This window comes from Pelecanus crispus, chromosome 20 (assembly GCF_030463565.1).
Source record: "Pelecanus crispus isolate bPelCri1 chromosome 20, bPelCri1.pri, whole genome shotgun sequence".
NCBI lineage: Eukaryota > Metazoa > Chordata > Aves > Pelecaniformes > Pelecanidae > Pelecanus > Pelecanus crispus.
Genome location: NC_134662.1, coordinates 5,943,704 through 5,957,314, shown reverse-complemented (window position 1 = coordinate 5,957,314; position 13,611 = coordinate 5,943,704). Strand labels below are relative to the sequence as shown.

Sequence of the window (13,611 nt, the reverse complement as noted above, 5' to 3'; positions counted from 1 at the left end):
CAGCGCTCGCTGCGGGCCGCCGAGCGCAGCCCAGCCGGGGCTCAGGAGAAGCCGCCGGCGGGGGCTGGGCCCCGCCCTTCCCGTGAGGGCACAGCGGCACCGGGGGGTTGGGCCGCCGCTGCCCCTCAGGGGCTCGGCTCCAGCACCGGCACCCCCAGCCCCCGGCGCCCCCCAGCCCCGGCACCCCCCAGCCCCCGGCGCCCCCCAGCACCCCCAGCCCCCCGGCACCCCTCAGCCCCGGCACCCCTCAGCCCCGGGCACCCCCCAGCCCCGGGCACCCCCCAGCCCGCTGCCCGCCGCCCGCCCGCAGCGCGCTCACCCCGCGGCGAGCCGCCCCCCCCTGCGGGCCGCCCGCCGCCGCTCCCGCCGTGGCGGTTGAAGGGCCGGAAGCAGCGCGCGCTCCCGGGCGGCGCCGACGGCGGCCGCGAAGGCTCCGCTCCGGGCCGGGCCGGGCCCTGGCGCGCGGGCGGGCGGGCCGGCGGCGCCGTGCGCGCTGACGCAGGCGCTCCCGCACGCGCTGACGGGGGGGGGGCGCGCGCTCTGCTGCCCGACTCCCAACATGGCGGCGGGGGGCGGCGGCGGCCGGGGGGGCAGCGCCCCGCGTTGGGGCGGCGGCGGCCGAGCCGCGGCGCAGGAGAAGCTGCCGGTGCATGTGAGTGCGGCGACCGCCCCGGCGGCCCCCCCCCCCGCCGGGAGCGCCGTGATTTCCCCCTTCCCCACCCCCCCCGCCCCCCGCGAAGGGCCGCTCCCCGCCGTCCCCCCCCCCCCCCCCCGGTCCGGGACGGCCCTGCCCGCCCCGCCGTGACCGGCCCCGCCCCGGCCGCGCCGCCGAACCCGCCCCCGGCGACTGTCCCCCCCTCCCCCCCCCGCCGGTACCGTGGGGTGTCCCGGGGCCTTCTGCCCCCGGTGCCGTGGGGCATCCCCGCCCTCCTCCCCCGGTACCGTGGGGTCCCCTGCGGCCTTCGCCCCCCTCCTCCGGTACCGTGAGCCCCTCCCTCGGGCCTGTGCCCCCCTCCCCTATATCGTGCCCCCCCTCCCCAGCCCGGCTGTTCTCCGCCAGTACGGCTGTCACGCTCCCCGGGGACCTGTTCCCCTCTCCCCGGTATCGTGCCCCCCTCCGTGCCCCGCCATCCTCCTCCAGCACCGTGAGGCCCGCCTTCCCCAGCACGGTGCTGCCCCACCGGGCCGGTCTTCCTCAGGGCCTCCTCACCTGGCAGCGTGTGCCCCTCCCCGGGCTGCTCCCCCTCCCCGGTGCTGTGGGGCTCCCCCCGGGGCCCGTGCCCACCTCCCTCAGTGCCCGTCCTGGGACCGCGGGGTGCCCCAGGGCCTGCTCCCCCTTTCTGGGCCTCACCCGTGTTCTCACTCCGCAGGTGGAGGATGCGCTTTCCTACCTGGACCAGGTGAAGATCCGCTTTGGCAGCGACCCCGCCACCTACAACGGCTTCCTGGAGATCATGAAAGAGTTCAAGAGCCAGAGGTAAAGCCCAGGCCCTGCGCCCCAGGGCTGCTCCGGGGAGCTCCTCAGCCTTGGCGGGGGTCTCTCGGCCTTGGCGGGGGTCTCGGCCTTGGTGGGGGTCTCTCAGCCTTGGCGGGGGTCTCGGCCTTGGCGGGGGTCTCTCAGCCTTGGCGGGGGTCTCTCAGCCTTGGCAGGGGTCTCTCAGCCTTCACATCATCTTTCCACCTCTGCAGACACGCAGGCCACCCTGCTGGCCTGTCCCCCAGTAGTGCAGTCACTAGGCGTCGGAGGTGGAGGGTCTCTGTCCATCCCATCATTTTCCAGAGATGAAATCCACAGGAAAAGGCAAATCTGTTTTTACTTCCCCCTCTGAAATGCAGATCTGGAAAATAAGTGAAGAAGCTTGAGTGCAGAGCCTCTCTGTGACCTGTCAGCCCTAGAGGTGATGGCTGTCTTGCCCGTTTGGGGTAACCTGCACACTCGTAGGTAACACTCCCAGTTTGAGGCTGCAGTGGATGGCGGTCATTCCCTCTGCTTGGGCTCATTGCTCGGTCTGAGGTTCCCAAAGTTGCTTGTTAAAAAATTGCATCTCTAAGAAGCCAGATGCTTCACATACCTCTGGCGTTTGCTAGGTTTAATTTGTATTTCTCATTTGGACACAAGTAACGAGCTCTTCTCAATTTCAGCATTGACACACCTGGAGTAATCCGACGTGTTTCACAGCTTTTCCACGAGCATCCTGACCTCATTGTAGGATTCAATGCTTTCCTCCCTCTGGGCTATAGGATAGAAATTCCAAAGAATGGGAAGTTAAGTATACAGTCACCTTTGAATAGTCAGGTAGGTTATAAGGCTCATATTCTCTAAATAACTTGTGTTGCATGTGTCGCTATACACATCTCTTGCATAGTTTAGGCTATGGGGATTTACGTGTATTGCATATTGCTGAAGTTTTTACGTGGTTTTCAAAGTCTATGATAATGGGTATAATGTAAATTCAAATACGTATTCTCACAGTTGTTAGTTTAGCTTACACAAGGCTGATAGTCCTCCATGAAGTGCCACTTCAAATACTTCAGTCAGATTTGAAAACTGAAACTGTAATTGGCTTGACATGTTTGTATAGATTCTCATCAATACGTGGTGTGTGTCGTGACAAATTTCAAAAAGAGATCCCGGAAGAATCGCATTTCCAGTCTTCCACTGAGAAACTGGGAAATGTGTTTAGGCAATAGGCAAAAAAATGCATGTTAGGTGTTGCCATGCAGTTGCTAGCATCCTGCAATGAAAGACATCTGCTGTAATACAGATGGAAACGTGTTGGCCTCCGCTTCTTTTTTGTTGTTGTGTGGTTGTTTTGCTATTACCTGAATTCTACTGATAAACCTGTAGTTTAACTCTGCTTAGTAGCAGTAAATACCTTTTAGATCTCAGTTCCCTTAGATCTCTCTGTTGCTTAGAAATTTAGCATCTTTAAGAGCCTTACGTTTTAGTATGTTTCTTAAAACTGGCAGTTCCTCTGAAATAAAACAGTGATAACAGAAACTGCGTTGCTTGTTGTTTGGTGCACCCTCTCAAGTGCAGTGGATAACGCAGTGACAGTCAAAAGCCGTAACGAGTCAGACGGTTCATAAGCCAGATAGGACTTAGGGGATTTTTTTTTTTAACTGATGGTGTTAATAAACTAGGTAGGGAAATTTATTGGCTAATTAAATCTTTTTTCTTTCTTGTTCATGGGGTAATCTTTTTTAGCTAAACAGCTTGGAAATCCCGGTGCTAGATTGTTGTTGAACTTGCCCGTATGCTGCTGTACAAGTCACTGTCTTGTGTGTCTTATGCCACTAGGTGCCCTCAGAGCCGGTTCCCAGCGCTCTCCCTGGCAGCGGGCTGTTGCTGCATTACTCCCAGGAGAATTCGCACAATCACAGTGACTGCTCCGAGGAGTTCAGGCAACAGCTTCCGTACAAAGAAGACAAATCCCAAATTCCTTTGGAGTCTGATTCTGTAGAGTTCAATAATGCTATCAGCTATGTGAATAAGATCAAAACACGTTTTCTTGACCATCCAGAAATTTACAGATCCTTTTTAGAAATCCTTCATACTTACCAGGTAAAAAGTCTTCCATGCAAGCGATTGTGGGTGTGCCTGTAGCTGGTTGAGGAGTAGTTGTCAAATGAGATGTCTGCCTACTGAACAGGCTTATACGGCTCCCCAAGCGCTAGCCTTTGTCCAACAATTGCCTCAGATATTCACACGAAAAGACAAAAGTCTGAAAATTGTAGAACTTCCCAGGGTCTGAGGTGTGAAGGGGTTGTATCTGCATCTGTCTTTACTAACTAAAATGTCACTAAATCAAGTGATATTCTGTGTGAAAGGATGCACTGGAAGAACCTTGGGCTATCTGATAGTTATATTTGTGTAGCATAAGGTTTTTGGCTGAGTTGATGAGTTTTCTTGCATAGCAAGGTATGGCTTTGACTCTATCATCTGTGCGTGTCTTTTCAGAAAGAACAGCTGAACACTAAAGGCCGACCCTTTCGAGGCATGTCAGAGGAAGAAGTGTTTACTGAAGTAGCAAACCTGTTCAGGGGACAGGAGGATCTGCTTTCTGAGTTTGGACAGTTCCTCCCGGAGGCTAAAAGGTCTTTGGTATGTGTACGCTTAGAACACGGCAGAATATTAAATACTCTGTGTTTGTATGTAGAATACATGAAGAAGCTTTAGGAATGCCAAACACTATGGGAAAACATACAGCCATTAGACGAATTTTGCTTCTCTTCGTTGCTTGGAATTTTGCAGAACAAGTGACTTAACTACATGTTCTCTGTTCTGTTCAGATTTATAGGGTTCTTTATTTGGGCCAACCAAGAGGAGAACATTGAAATCATTATTTATTTACTTCAGTTCACAGGAAATGGACCATGTGAAGTGAACAGTGTCCAAAAAACGGAGCATGAGAAGAATCTGGAACACAGCAAAAAGCGATCCAGACCACTGCTGTTGCGTCCTGTTTCTGGCCCAGCAAAGGTATCTTTCAGCGAGTAAAAACTTAGAATAACCTGATACTACTCGTTGCGTTTAGATAATTGCTTAAAGTTGTAATGAGTAGCGTCTTTGAGGTATGTAGGTGTTAGGTATGAGAAACAGAATTTCAAAGTTATTTTTCAAATAATTACTGTAGAGAAAGGGAATTTTTAAAGTATGCTTAAACGTATGTGGTAACATGATGAATACTAAATATCAAGATCTTCTGTACTAAGTATTGGCCCTGGAAAGGGACAATTTATTGCTTCTACAAAGAAATCTTTCTTTGGAATCCTTTCTCGAGTGATCTTTTTTGACGTCGTTTCTTGTTCTTAGCTGGGAGTCATTTGCGAGGGGTTGCCGTGGAGGACCTGACACAGCAGTAATAGATCACTATTTGGGAAATACTGAGTTTCAGCCTTTGCAGAGAGCTGTTACATGTCAGCAAAGCGGAGTTTGGTGGCATTTGAGTCACAACATTTTAAGGATAACTGTGTTCTTTTAACAGAAGAAAATGAAACTGCGAGGTACCAAAGATCTGTCAGTAGCGACAGTGGGAAAATACGGAACACTGCAAGAGTTTTCCTTCTTTGACAAGGTCAGTATTTGGCCTCTTCTCACATTCTGTGGACTTATTTTCAACCACTTATGTGGTTATTAATTGGTTGGTTTTCTATACATACTATGTGTCAGCACTTAGCAATTGCCTGACTTTTCAAGTGGTAGACAAAGACAGACCAAGAAAAGAGAAAATAGGTGGGTTTGGAAGATGAATAGAAACTGATAATTAACCTTTTTCCGAATGCTTGTCTCTTACAGACATGTTTTTCTCTATTTTTCAGTGATGTCTCCTCATGGTACCATCTGTAGTTACTAGATTATTGTTTGAAACTGGGAGTTTTTGTGCATATTCTGTTTTTATGTTGCAATGTAGACAGAGGTTTGTCATTGTACCCATGGTTCAGACTACTTAGAATATGAACTAAATAAAAGTAGTGGTCAAGTGATCTGACCATTTCTCTCCAAACTGTGTTTTAGGTGCGTAGGGTGCTGAAGAGTCAGGAAGTCTATGAAAATTTTCTCCGTTGCATTGCTCTCTTCAACCAGGAGTTGGTCTCTGGCTCCGAGTTGCTCCAGCTAGTTACACCATTTTTAGGGTAAGTTACTGACTACCTTCTCTGCTGTGCCGTACTTGTTAGGTGTTATTCTGTTACTTTTTGGTAGACATTGTGAACTTTGTTACTGAAGTTTTGGATTTAACTTCAGAAATATCTCCTAGGTAGCGTGCAAGAAATTGAAGGCTAATCCAAAAAGAGGAGTGATAAAATCTGAATCTTTTAACATATCTACACAGCTCTTTGGGGAGGATATTTTCCTCTGTCTGTGCATCCAGTTGAAAGCCTCACAAGCAGCAGACTGCCTGATGTTATACTAAATCACTGGGGGCAGAGAGTCTCATGAATTCTGGAGGGTGGTCTCTGTTCACACTCCTGTTCTCATCTCTCAAAATACAATACAGGTGTAACCAGGAAATCTCATAACAGAGCTGTGAAAGGATAAATAGTTCTAGCTCTGATGAGAGCCTCTCATGCTGTTTGGCTTCCAACAGAAGAGGGAGAGTCAGATGGCAAGGATCAGTGACTCCTCAGTCAGTTAAGGGGAGTATTGTGAAGTCGGGAAGGGAAATTCTTTTCCTGCCTCAAAAAAAAAGTGAAAAAAACCCTGTAAAGTAATTCAGAGAGAATGATAACAGAGGTAAAAAGTGTATGAAAGATTTCTCACTGCAGTGCTAAGTTTGTTTAGATTTTCTCCCTCACTTCTATGACACACATTAGCCACCCTAAAACTGTCAGAGTGAAATAACAAAACACACTTACTTGTGTTTTTGAAGGAAATTCCCAGAACTCTTTGCACAGTTCAAGTCCTTTCTTGGTGTGAAAGAGCTTTCATTTGCTTCTCCACTGAGCGACCGATCTGGGGATGGAATGAGTCGGGAAATTGATTATGCTTCCTGCAAACGCATAGGATCAAGTTACCGGGCTCTCCCAAAAACCTATCAGCAGCCAAAGTGCAGTGGAAGAACAGCCATTTGCAAGGAGGTACTTTGGGATCAACCTGTTCAGTCCCTGAACACACATTGCACTTACATAGCTTGAAGTGGGGTAGGTAGTGCTACAGCTTCTGCGTGTGGATTCCCCCCTTTAATGCTGATTAGCCAGCTTTAACGTCACATCAGTTATTCATGCAGTTCATTGAAATAGGAGTATCCATGTGCATTTTACTAATTTTATCTAAACCCATCTCAAATCACATCTTTCACTGTAATGTCTTTTGAGTCTGTGTGCATACACAAATGTATTCCCAGAGACAGAAAAAAATATTAAATAGCCTGAAATTAATTTTCCGGCAGTGGACCAATATGGCTTTCAGAAACAGTTTTTCTCCTGAAAGAGCACTGTGAGCCGGTGTCTTAGGCATTGTTCTGACTGAAAACAGATACCTGCAGCATAGGTGCTCCCACCTCTCGCTGTTGTTGGCAACTCTGTCTCCTTTACTTACAGTTGGTGATTACTGCAGAGTGATCTCTGTTGTTTGTGAGATGACGGTGAAGGTGCTGTCAAGCTTTCTGAGCAGGGCCCTGGCACAGTTCCACACAGACCTCTAATATTCTGAGGAGCAGTCATGACAGTGACTTGTGAACTAGCTCTGGAACTTCCAATAGAAACGCAGGGAAGAACTGTGCAAAAATAAAACAGAGAAGTGTCAGACCCCATGAGAACAGCTCTGGGCTCATAAGGTTCTGTTCAACGTCACGTCTTTGCACTGTTGCAGGTGTTAAACGATACCTGGGTTTCATTTCCATCCTGGTCTGAAGACTCCACTTTTGTCAGCTCCAAGAAGACTCCTTATGAGGAGCAGTTGCACCGCTGTGAAGATGAGCGGTTTGAGGTACCTCTGCTACTGAGTTTCCTTTCTGCCTGTCTGCCACCTCAGAAAGCAGAACAACTAGCTATGAGGATTTTGACTGAATTAATTGGTGGCCATTTACTGAAAGTTCTATTAGTGTTCATTGTTTTGAGCTAGAGTTTGGTGGTTTCCACTTGCTTGGAGTCTAATAGTCCTTTCCAGGCATGAGTCCAGTTCTCAAAAGCATGTTGCCTTTGGGAGAACTGGCGGAGGTATATTTTCCAGTGAGAAACCTTGCTGGTGCTTCTTAGCTCCACCCAGTGGGGCTGGAATGCATGCCACAAACCTGGCGCCGCTGGTCTCCATTTTCCTGCTACGCCTGTTCTTACACCATGTCTTTTGTGAACTCTTAACAGTTGGATGTTGTCTTGGAGACCAATTTAGCCACGATACGTGTGCTGGAGAGTGTGCAGAAAAAACTGTCACGACTGACTCAAGAGGATCAGGAGAAATTTCGACTGGATGATTGCTTGGGAGGAACATCAGAAGTGATCCAGCGCAGGGCCATCTATCGCATCTACGGTGATAAAGCACCAGAGATCATTGAAAGTCTTAAGAAAAACCCAGTTACTGCAGTTCCTGTTGTTCTTAAGAGGTAATTCCCATTCTCCTGTGTTCACCTGGGTTCTTTTAGAAACTGATACAGAATTTTTAAAGCATTTTTAAACAACTGTTTTCTGTAGGTAGGTGTTGTTTCAAAGGGTAACTCGTCTTCAGTGGTGGTGCTTTTTTAAAATTTATTTATTGCTTCCAGGAATACTGAAAAGTGTTTGGTGCATCACGGTTGGCTACACTAAAAATGCTTTGTGTGTATTTCTGTGGTTATCTTTTTGAACTGAAGTAGATTATACATTTATGCAGATTGAAAGCAAAAGAGGAGGAATGGCGGGAGGCCCAGCAGGGCTTCAACAAAATTTGGCGGGAGCAGTATGAGAAAGCCTACCTGAAGTCCCTTGACCACCAGGCCGTCAACTTCAAACAAAATGACACCAAAGCTTTGCGCTCCAAGAGCTTGCTGAATGAAATTGAGAGTGTCTATGATGAGGTGCGTATGCTAGTAAATAATCCATCCTGTATGTCCTGCATTTACAGTATCATCTAGATGTTTATGTAGCACCTGGGACCTTGCTGAAGTGGTAGTGCTCTGAAGAGTTCTCAGTCAAAAATGACTGTCCCAAGCATAGCGTTAATACTGGCTTATTTCTTCTGGCAGGAATGGCTCTTGAGCATGGATTGGAAGGATCTTTATCTATTTGTCTCTTGATTACAGCATCAGGAGCAGCATTCAGAGGGGAGAAGTTCGTCCACAAACGAGCCTCATCTTATCTTTATCTATGAAGATAAGCAGATTTTGGAAGATGCAGCGTCTCTTATCAGCTATTATGTAAAAAGGCAGCCTACTATCCAGAAGGAGGATCAAGCAACCATCCGGCAGATAGTGCATCACTTCATACCTGAGCTGTTTTTCTCTCAGCCCCCTGAGCACAGTATTTCTGAAGAATCAACAGATGAGGACAGAGAAAACCATCAGGGGCAGAACCTGGATACCCCTGAGCTACGGAAAAAACACGTGCCTGGGCCTCCAAGCAGTCCTTTGGAGGCAAAAGCAACCTTCTGCGATGTTACAGCTGCTGAGCCCCACAACACTCTGGATGATGTTTACAGTCTATTCTTTGTCAATAATAATTGGTATTTCTTCCTCCGCCTTCACCAGACTCTGTGCTCAAGGCTCCTAAAGATTTATCGTCAAGCTCAGAAGCAGCTTCTAGAATATCGGACTGAAAAAGAGAGAGAGAAACTCCTTTGTGAGGGAAGAAAAGAAAAAACCAATGATCCGGCCATGGAACTAAGACTGAAGCAACCAAGTAAGAATAACCTGGGACATGGTCCGTTCTTAATGCTCTGGCTACTAGTGCTTGATTGTATGTATCTGAGTAACTGAGACCAGCAGGCAAGTCTGTAAGGAATGTAGAGGTGCAAACCTCCAATATATTTGTGATTTGTGGATACAGCTAATTTAACAGGCTCGCGACTTCGTAATTTATCTTCTGAGGGCTCTTGTGTAGTTCATAGAGACTTCATGCAAACCCACTGTTGCCAGATGTTCTCAAGTGTCTCATTTTGATTTAAAATGTAAATGGCTCCACAACGAAGCAGTTAACCACACAAGGCAGTCATGGAAGTGCAGGAGATAAAACTGTTACAGTCTGTCAGCACTCCTTGCAGAGACCTGTCTGTCTGTAAGCACGTTCTCGATACTGAATGTGAGGGTTCTGGAGCAGTGCTGTCCCTTGTATCTCCTGACTTCGCTCTGCCTGTTACATGCATTAAGTGACTGCACTTTTTCCCTACCCAGGTGAGGTGGAACTGGAGGAGTACTACCCCGCGTTCCTGGATATGGTGAGGAGTCTGCTGGATGGGAATATCGACCCAACGCAGTACGAGGACACTCTGAGGGAGATGTTCACTATCCATGCCTATATTGGCTTTACTATGGACAAACTGGTGCAGAATATTGTCCGCCAGGTAACTGATTTGATGGCTGTGCTGTGTGTTTGTGGGGCCGCCCATCTCCCTTCTATAGACTGATAGGCTTCCCACAGTACCCTGTAATGCAAGGACTCAATAATCTTAAAGCAAATTCATAGAAAAGTTATATATGTAGGGGAAACACTCTAACAGAAGTTCAGTGAGATAGTTGAGCTTCAGTACAGGGACCACCGTAGGAGATTTACTCTTTCTGGCCTTTTCAAACATTTTTGGAGTTCCAGTCTTTTCAAAATTCTGTCATTCCCAAAATACATCTAAGGCCAAAAAAAACCCCCAGGTCCAGTCCTTCTTACTCAAATCTGTCTTCTAATTGTAGTTTTCTTACAGTTAAGGCACATCAGCCCCTCACTCTTCTCTGTTCCTTTTATTGCAAAGTAATGAAAAAGTGAAATGTGTGAAGTCTCTGGAGTTAAAACTTTGCTGCTTCATCTGGGGTGTGATGCCGTGCTGAGTTTTGTGCTCCTTTCATAACACGTTAGAGTTAAGTCTTGGCCCAGACTTGCTGACTGAATTCCCTCTTTTTTAATGGAAGCTTCACCATCTAGTGAGCGATGACATCTGCTTGAAGGTTGTTGAGCTCTACTTGAACGAAAGGAAGCGAGGTGCTGCTGGAGGTAACTTATCCTCTAGGTGTGTCCGGGCAGCAAAGGAGACCAGCTATCAGTGGAAGGCTGAGCGTTGCATGGCGGATGAGAACTGTTTCAAGGTAAGAACTTGCTGCCAGGCAACTTGATAAAGCGACTGGGGCACTTTAGGTGGGAGAAATGGGTTTGGAAGCTCCAAGGGCACAATGGTGAGAGAGCACAGTATGGAGAGAAGGTACCAAAACCAGAGCGCAGACAGTGAAGTGGCACTCTCCTAGCTCGCATTTGTTGTCCAAACGACCTGTTGTGAATATACAGCATTTTATTGTGAACCCATGTGGCCAATATCTCGTGCCTGTAACTTTATTACAGGTCATGTTTCTCCAGCGGAAAGGACAGGTGATCATGACCATTGAGCTTCTGGATACGGAAGAAACCCAGACAGAAGATCCTGTGGAGGTCCAGGTGATATCACAGTGACCATGGAGTCTGCTGTACCACAGACAAAGCAGATGTCCAAGAATGCTTTCCCGCTTTCTTGTTCCAAACTGTGAGACTTTGCCAGGAGGAGAAGTTTACCTGGGAGGTGGGGAAATTACATGTGGGGCTGTGGTCATTGACAGAAATGGGTATGTTAGCAAAGCAGTTTCAACATAAATCAGCTTGGGGTTGAGTGAGGTACCAGCAGCTTCTTAAAAAGCAGCTTGGAAATAAACTAGTTCTTTGCAGTGGTGTTCATCTTGATGAGAACAACACTGACTTGAAATTGGTCTCTCTTGTGTAGCACCTGGCTAACTACATGGAGCAGTATGTTGGGGTAGAAGGAGCTCCAAACAACCAGAATGATGGCTTCTTACTGAAACCGGTCTTTCTGCAAAGGTGAGCGCGCTCCCTCTCCTGAGTCACACCTGCAGCAGCTGGTACTGCTTCCTCTCTGCATGTGTGGCAGTGATTTTAGGTGATGTGCCGTACAAGCAACTCCAGGGAAATGCAGTCATCCTTGAGGTCCAAAGGGGCTGCTGTAGTCCAGTGCACTGCGTAAGAATGCTGAAGAAAAAATGTATGACCACTGCATTGAGGTTTGTTCATGAAACTGTGTTTAGAAAGGAGTGGGACTGTCTAAGCAGTCCTTTCGGGGAGGAGTTTGAGGTCTGATTTGTTCCCATTTCAGTAAATATTTGTCAGAGTGTATGGAGGAAGATCCTGGAGAAAGTCTGAAAACTAAATGTGGAAATACAAATTTCATACTTGTGCTGTCAGCTCTGCTAGCTTAAGAGAATGGATAACCAAGTGTGACACATGCTTCGTAACCCTTGTTTTGTTCTAGAAACCTAAAAAAGTTTCGCAAGTGGCAATGTAAGCAAGTGAGAGCTCTGCGTAGCGAAGTGAAGAGCTCCTGGAAGAGGCTGATTGGGGTGGAAAGTGCCTGCAACGTGGACTGCCGGTTCAAGCTCAACACCCACAAAATGATGTTCATCATGAACTCGGAGGATTACATGTACAGGCGGGGAGCGCTCTGCCGAGCCAAGCAGGTGCATCTCCTATTACTCTCTCTGCAGCTCAGGCAGTAGCAGAGGTTGAGGATGTGAGCCAAAAGACAGGTACCGATAAGAAGTCTTGTGGCTGAATTCCTGCAAACTACACCCAGAAGTTACTGCTCTGTGTTGGATGAAACATGGAGGAGAGCTGGTAAATGCTCTGTCCTTTGGTTTAGTTTAGCAGCCTTTACTTTACCATGCAAATTTTAAGGGGGAGTGGCAAACATTAAGAAATAGAGCTCTTTAAATGCAGGTATGCGGTTTCCTGTTTTACTGTTTGTGTTGTGTTGTAAAGCATGCACGTCTCAGACACACTCAGAGGCGAAAGTCTTGGCTTCTCCCCCAGAAACCTCTCGGTGATCTTTACCATCCTGCTTTCAGGTCCAGCCAATGGTGCTGCTAAAGCATCACCAGCAGTTTGAAGAGTGGCACAATAGGTGGCTAGAAGAGAACGTGACCATGGAGGCAGTTGACGTAGTTCAAGACTGGCTAATGGGAGACGAAGATGAGGAGATGGTGCCCTGCAAAACCACCTGTGAGACGGTGAATGTCCACGGGGGTCCCAGTGAACAGATACAGAGTTCAGTACAGTCGCCGTCCAGCTTCACCATGAGCAGAGCCTTGTTCCTGGGACCAAGACAAGTAGGAGCGTTGCTGGTGAAACACATTTACTCTGAGAATAGTGGTGGGAATGCAATGTATGTATTAATGATATTTATCCAAACAGCATTTTACTTTGGATTATGATGTATTTTCCATATGGCATAGAGTTGTCTCCTTGCAGTGTAATCCTCCAGCCATCACAAAGAGACTTTTAAAAGCTTTATGGGAAGAGGGCTCTTGGCATTGCCACACACTTAGTAGTTTCCTAGCTTTAGGCCACTGCTGACCAGCCAGTACTGGAAGGCTGAGCGAGGGGGTCAGGCTCTGGGTGAACTACCGCTAGTGGCTTTGTTGGAGAGACGGAGCTGGGCTGGTGTTTGAGCAGATGCTGGCAGCTGCTTCCACTTCGAAGGGTTTAACGTTCCCTATCTTCCTGAATTTATTCCGTCTTGGAGCCTGCAGAACTCTTCGGTGTAACCTCCGAGTGCCCGCGGGGCTGAGAGCACCTGGCCCAGGTCGCTAGCCCCGCTGTGGGCTGCTTCGTTATCTGTGTATACTAACGAGGCAACGAATGCAGTGTTTGTTACTGGTGCTCTGGTGAGAAAAATGCCAAAACTCGGAGAAGGGTGAACGGCGTACTAAACGCTCTAACTCTCGCTCATCAGACTAAGTATTTTGGAGCACGAACTAAGGGGAAGAAACTTTCTGAGCTGCAGCGCTAGGCAAGAGAGCGTTTTGCGGCGCAAGACGGCCGAGGCCCATCAGCTCCCCCCGCAGATGTGCACCAGATCCCATGTCGCTTTGTGAACGTACGACCTGCTGCAGACTCTGCCTTCTCAGATCTGGAGCTGCTTGGAGCGTGCGCGTGGGGAGGAATATCCATTGCGAG

At 48.3% G+C, this 13,611-nt stretch overlaps 1 protein-coding gene across 1 annotated transcript; it reads left to right on the top strand.

Moving 5' to 3' along the window:
• Nucleotides 1-544: 544 nt before the first annotated feature.
• Nucleotides 545-12,782, top strand: SIN3B (SIN3 transcription regulator family member B). Its single transcript, XM_075723580.1, is given in 20 exon segments — nucleotides 545-652; nucleotides 1,371-1,477; nucleotides 2,143-2,296; nucleotides 3,302-3,565; nucleotides 3,962-4,105; nucleotides 4,361-4,483; nucleotides 4,989-5,078; nucleotides 5,519-5,637; nucleotides 6,372-6,579; nucleotides 7,313-7,429; nucleotides 7,804-8,042; nucleotides 8,309-8,492; nucleotides 8,718-9,312; nucleotides 9,804-9,973; nucleotides 10,530-10,703; nucleotides 10,954-11,046; nucleotides 11,366-11,460; nucleotides 11,909-12,113; nucleotides 12,501-12,674; nucleotides 12,676-12,782. Coding segments are annotated over 20 exon segments (3,405 nt in total). The 5' UTR covers nucleotides 545-559; the 3' UTR covers nucleotides 12,733-12,782.
• The last annotated feature ends 829 nt before the right edge of the window (nucleotides 12,783-13,611 follow it).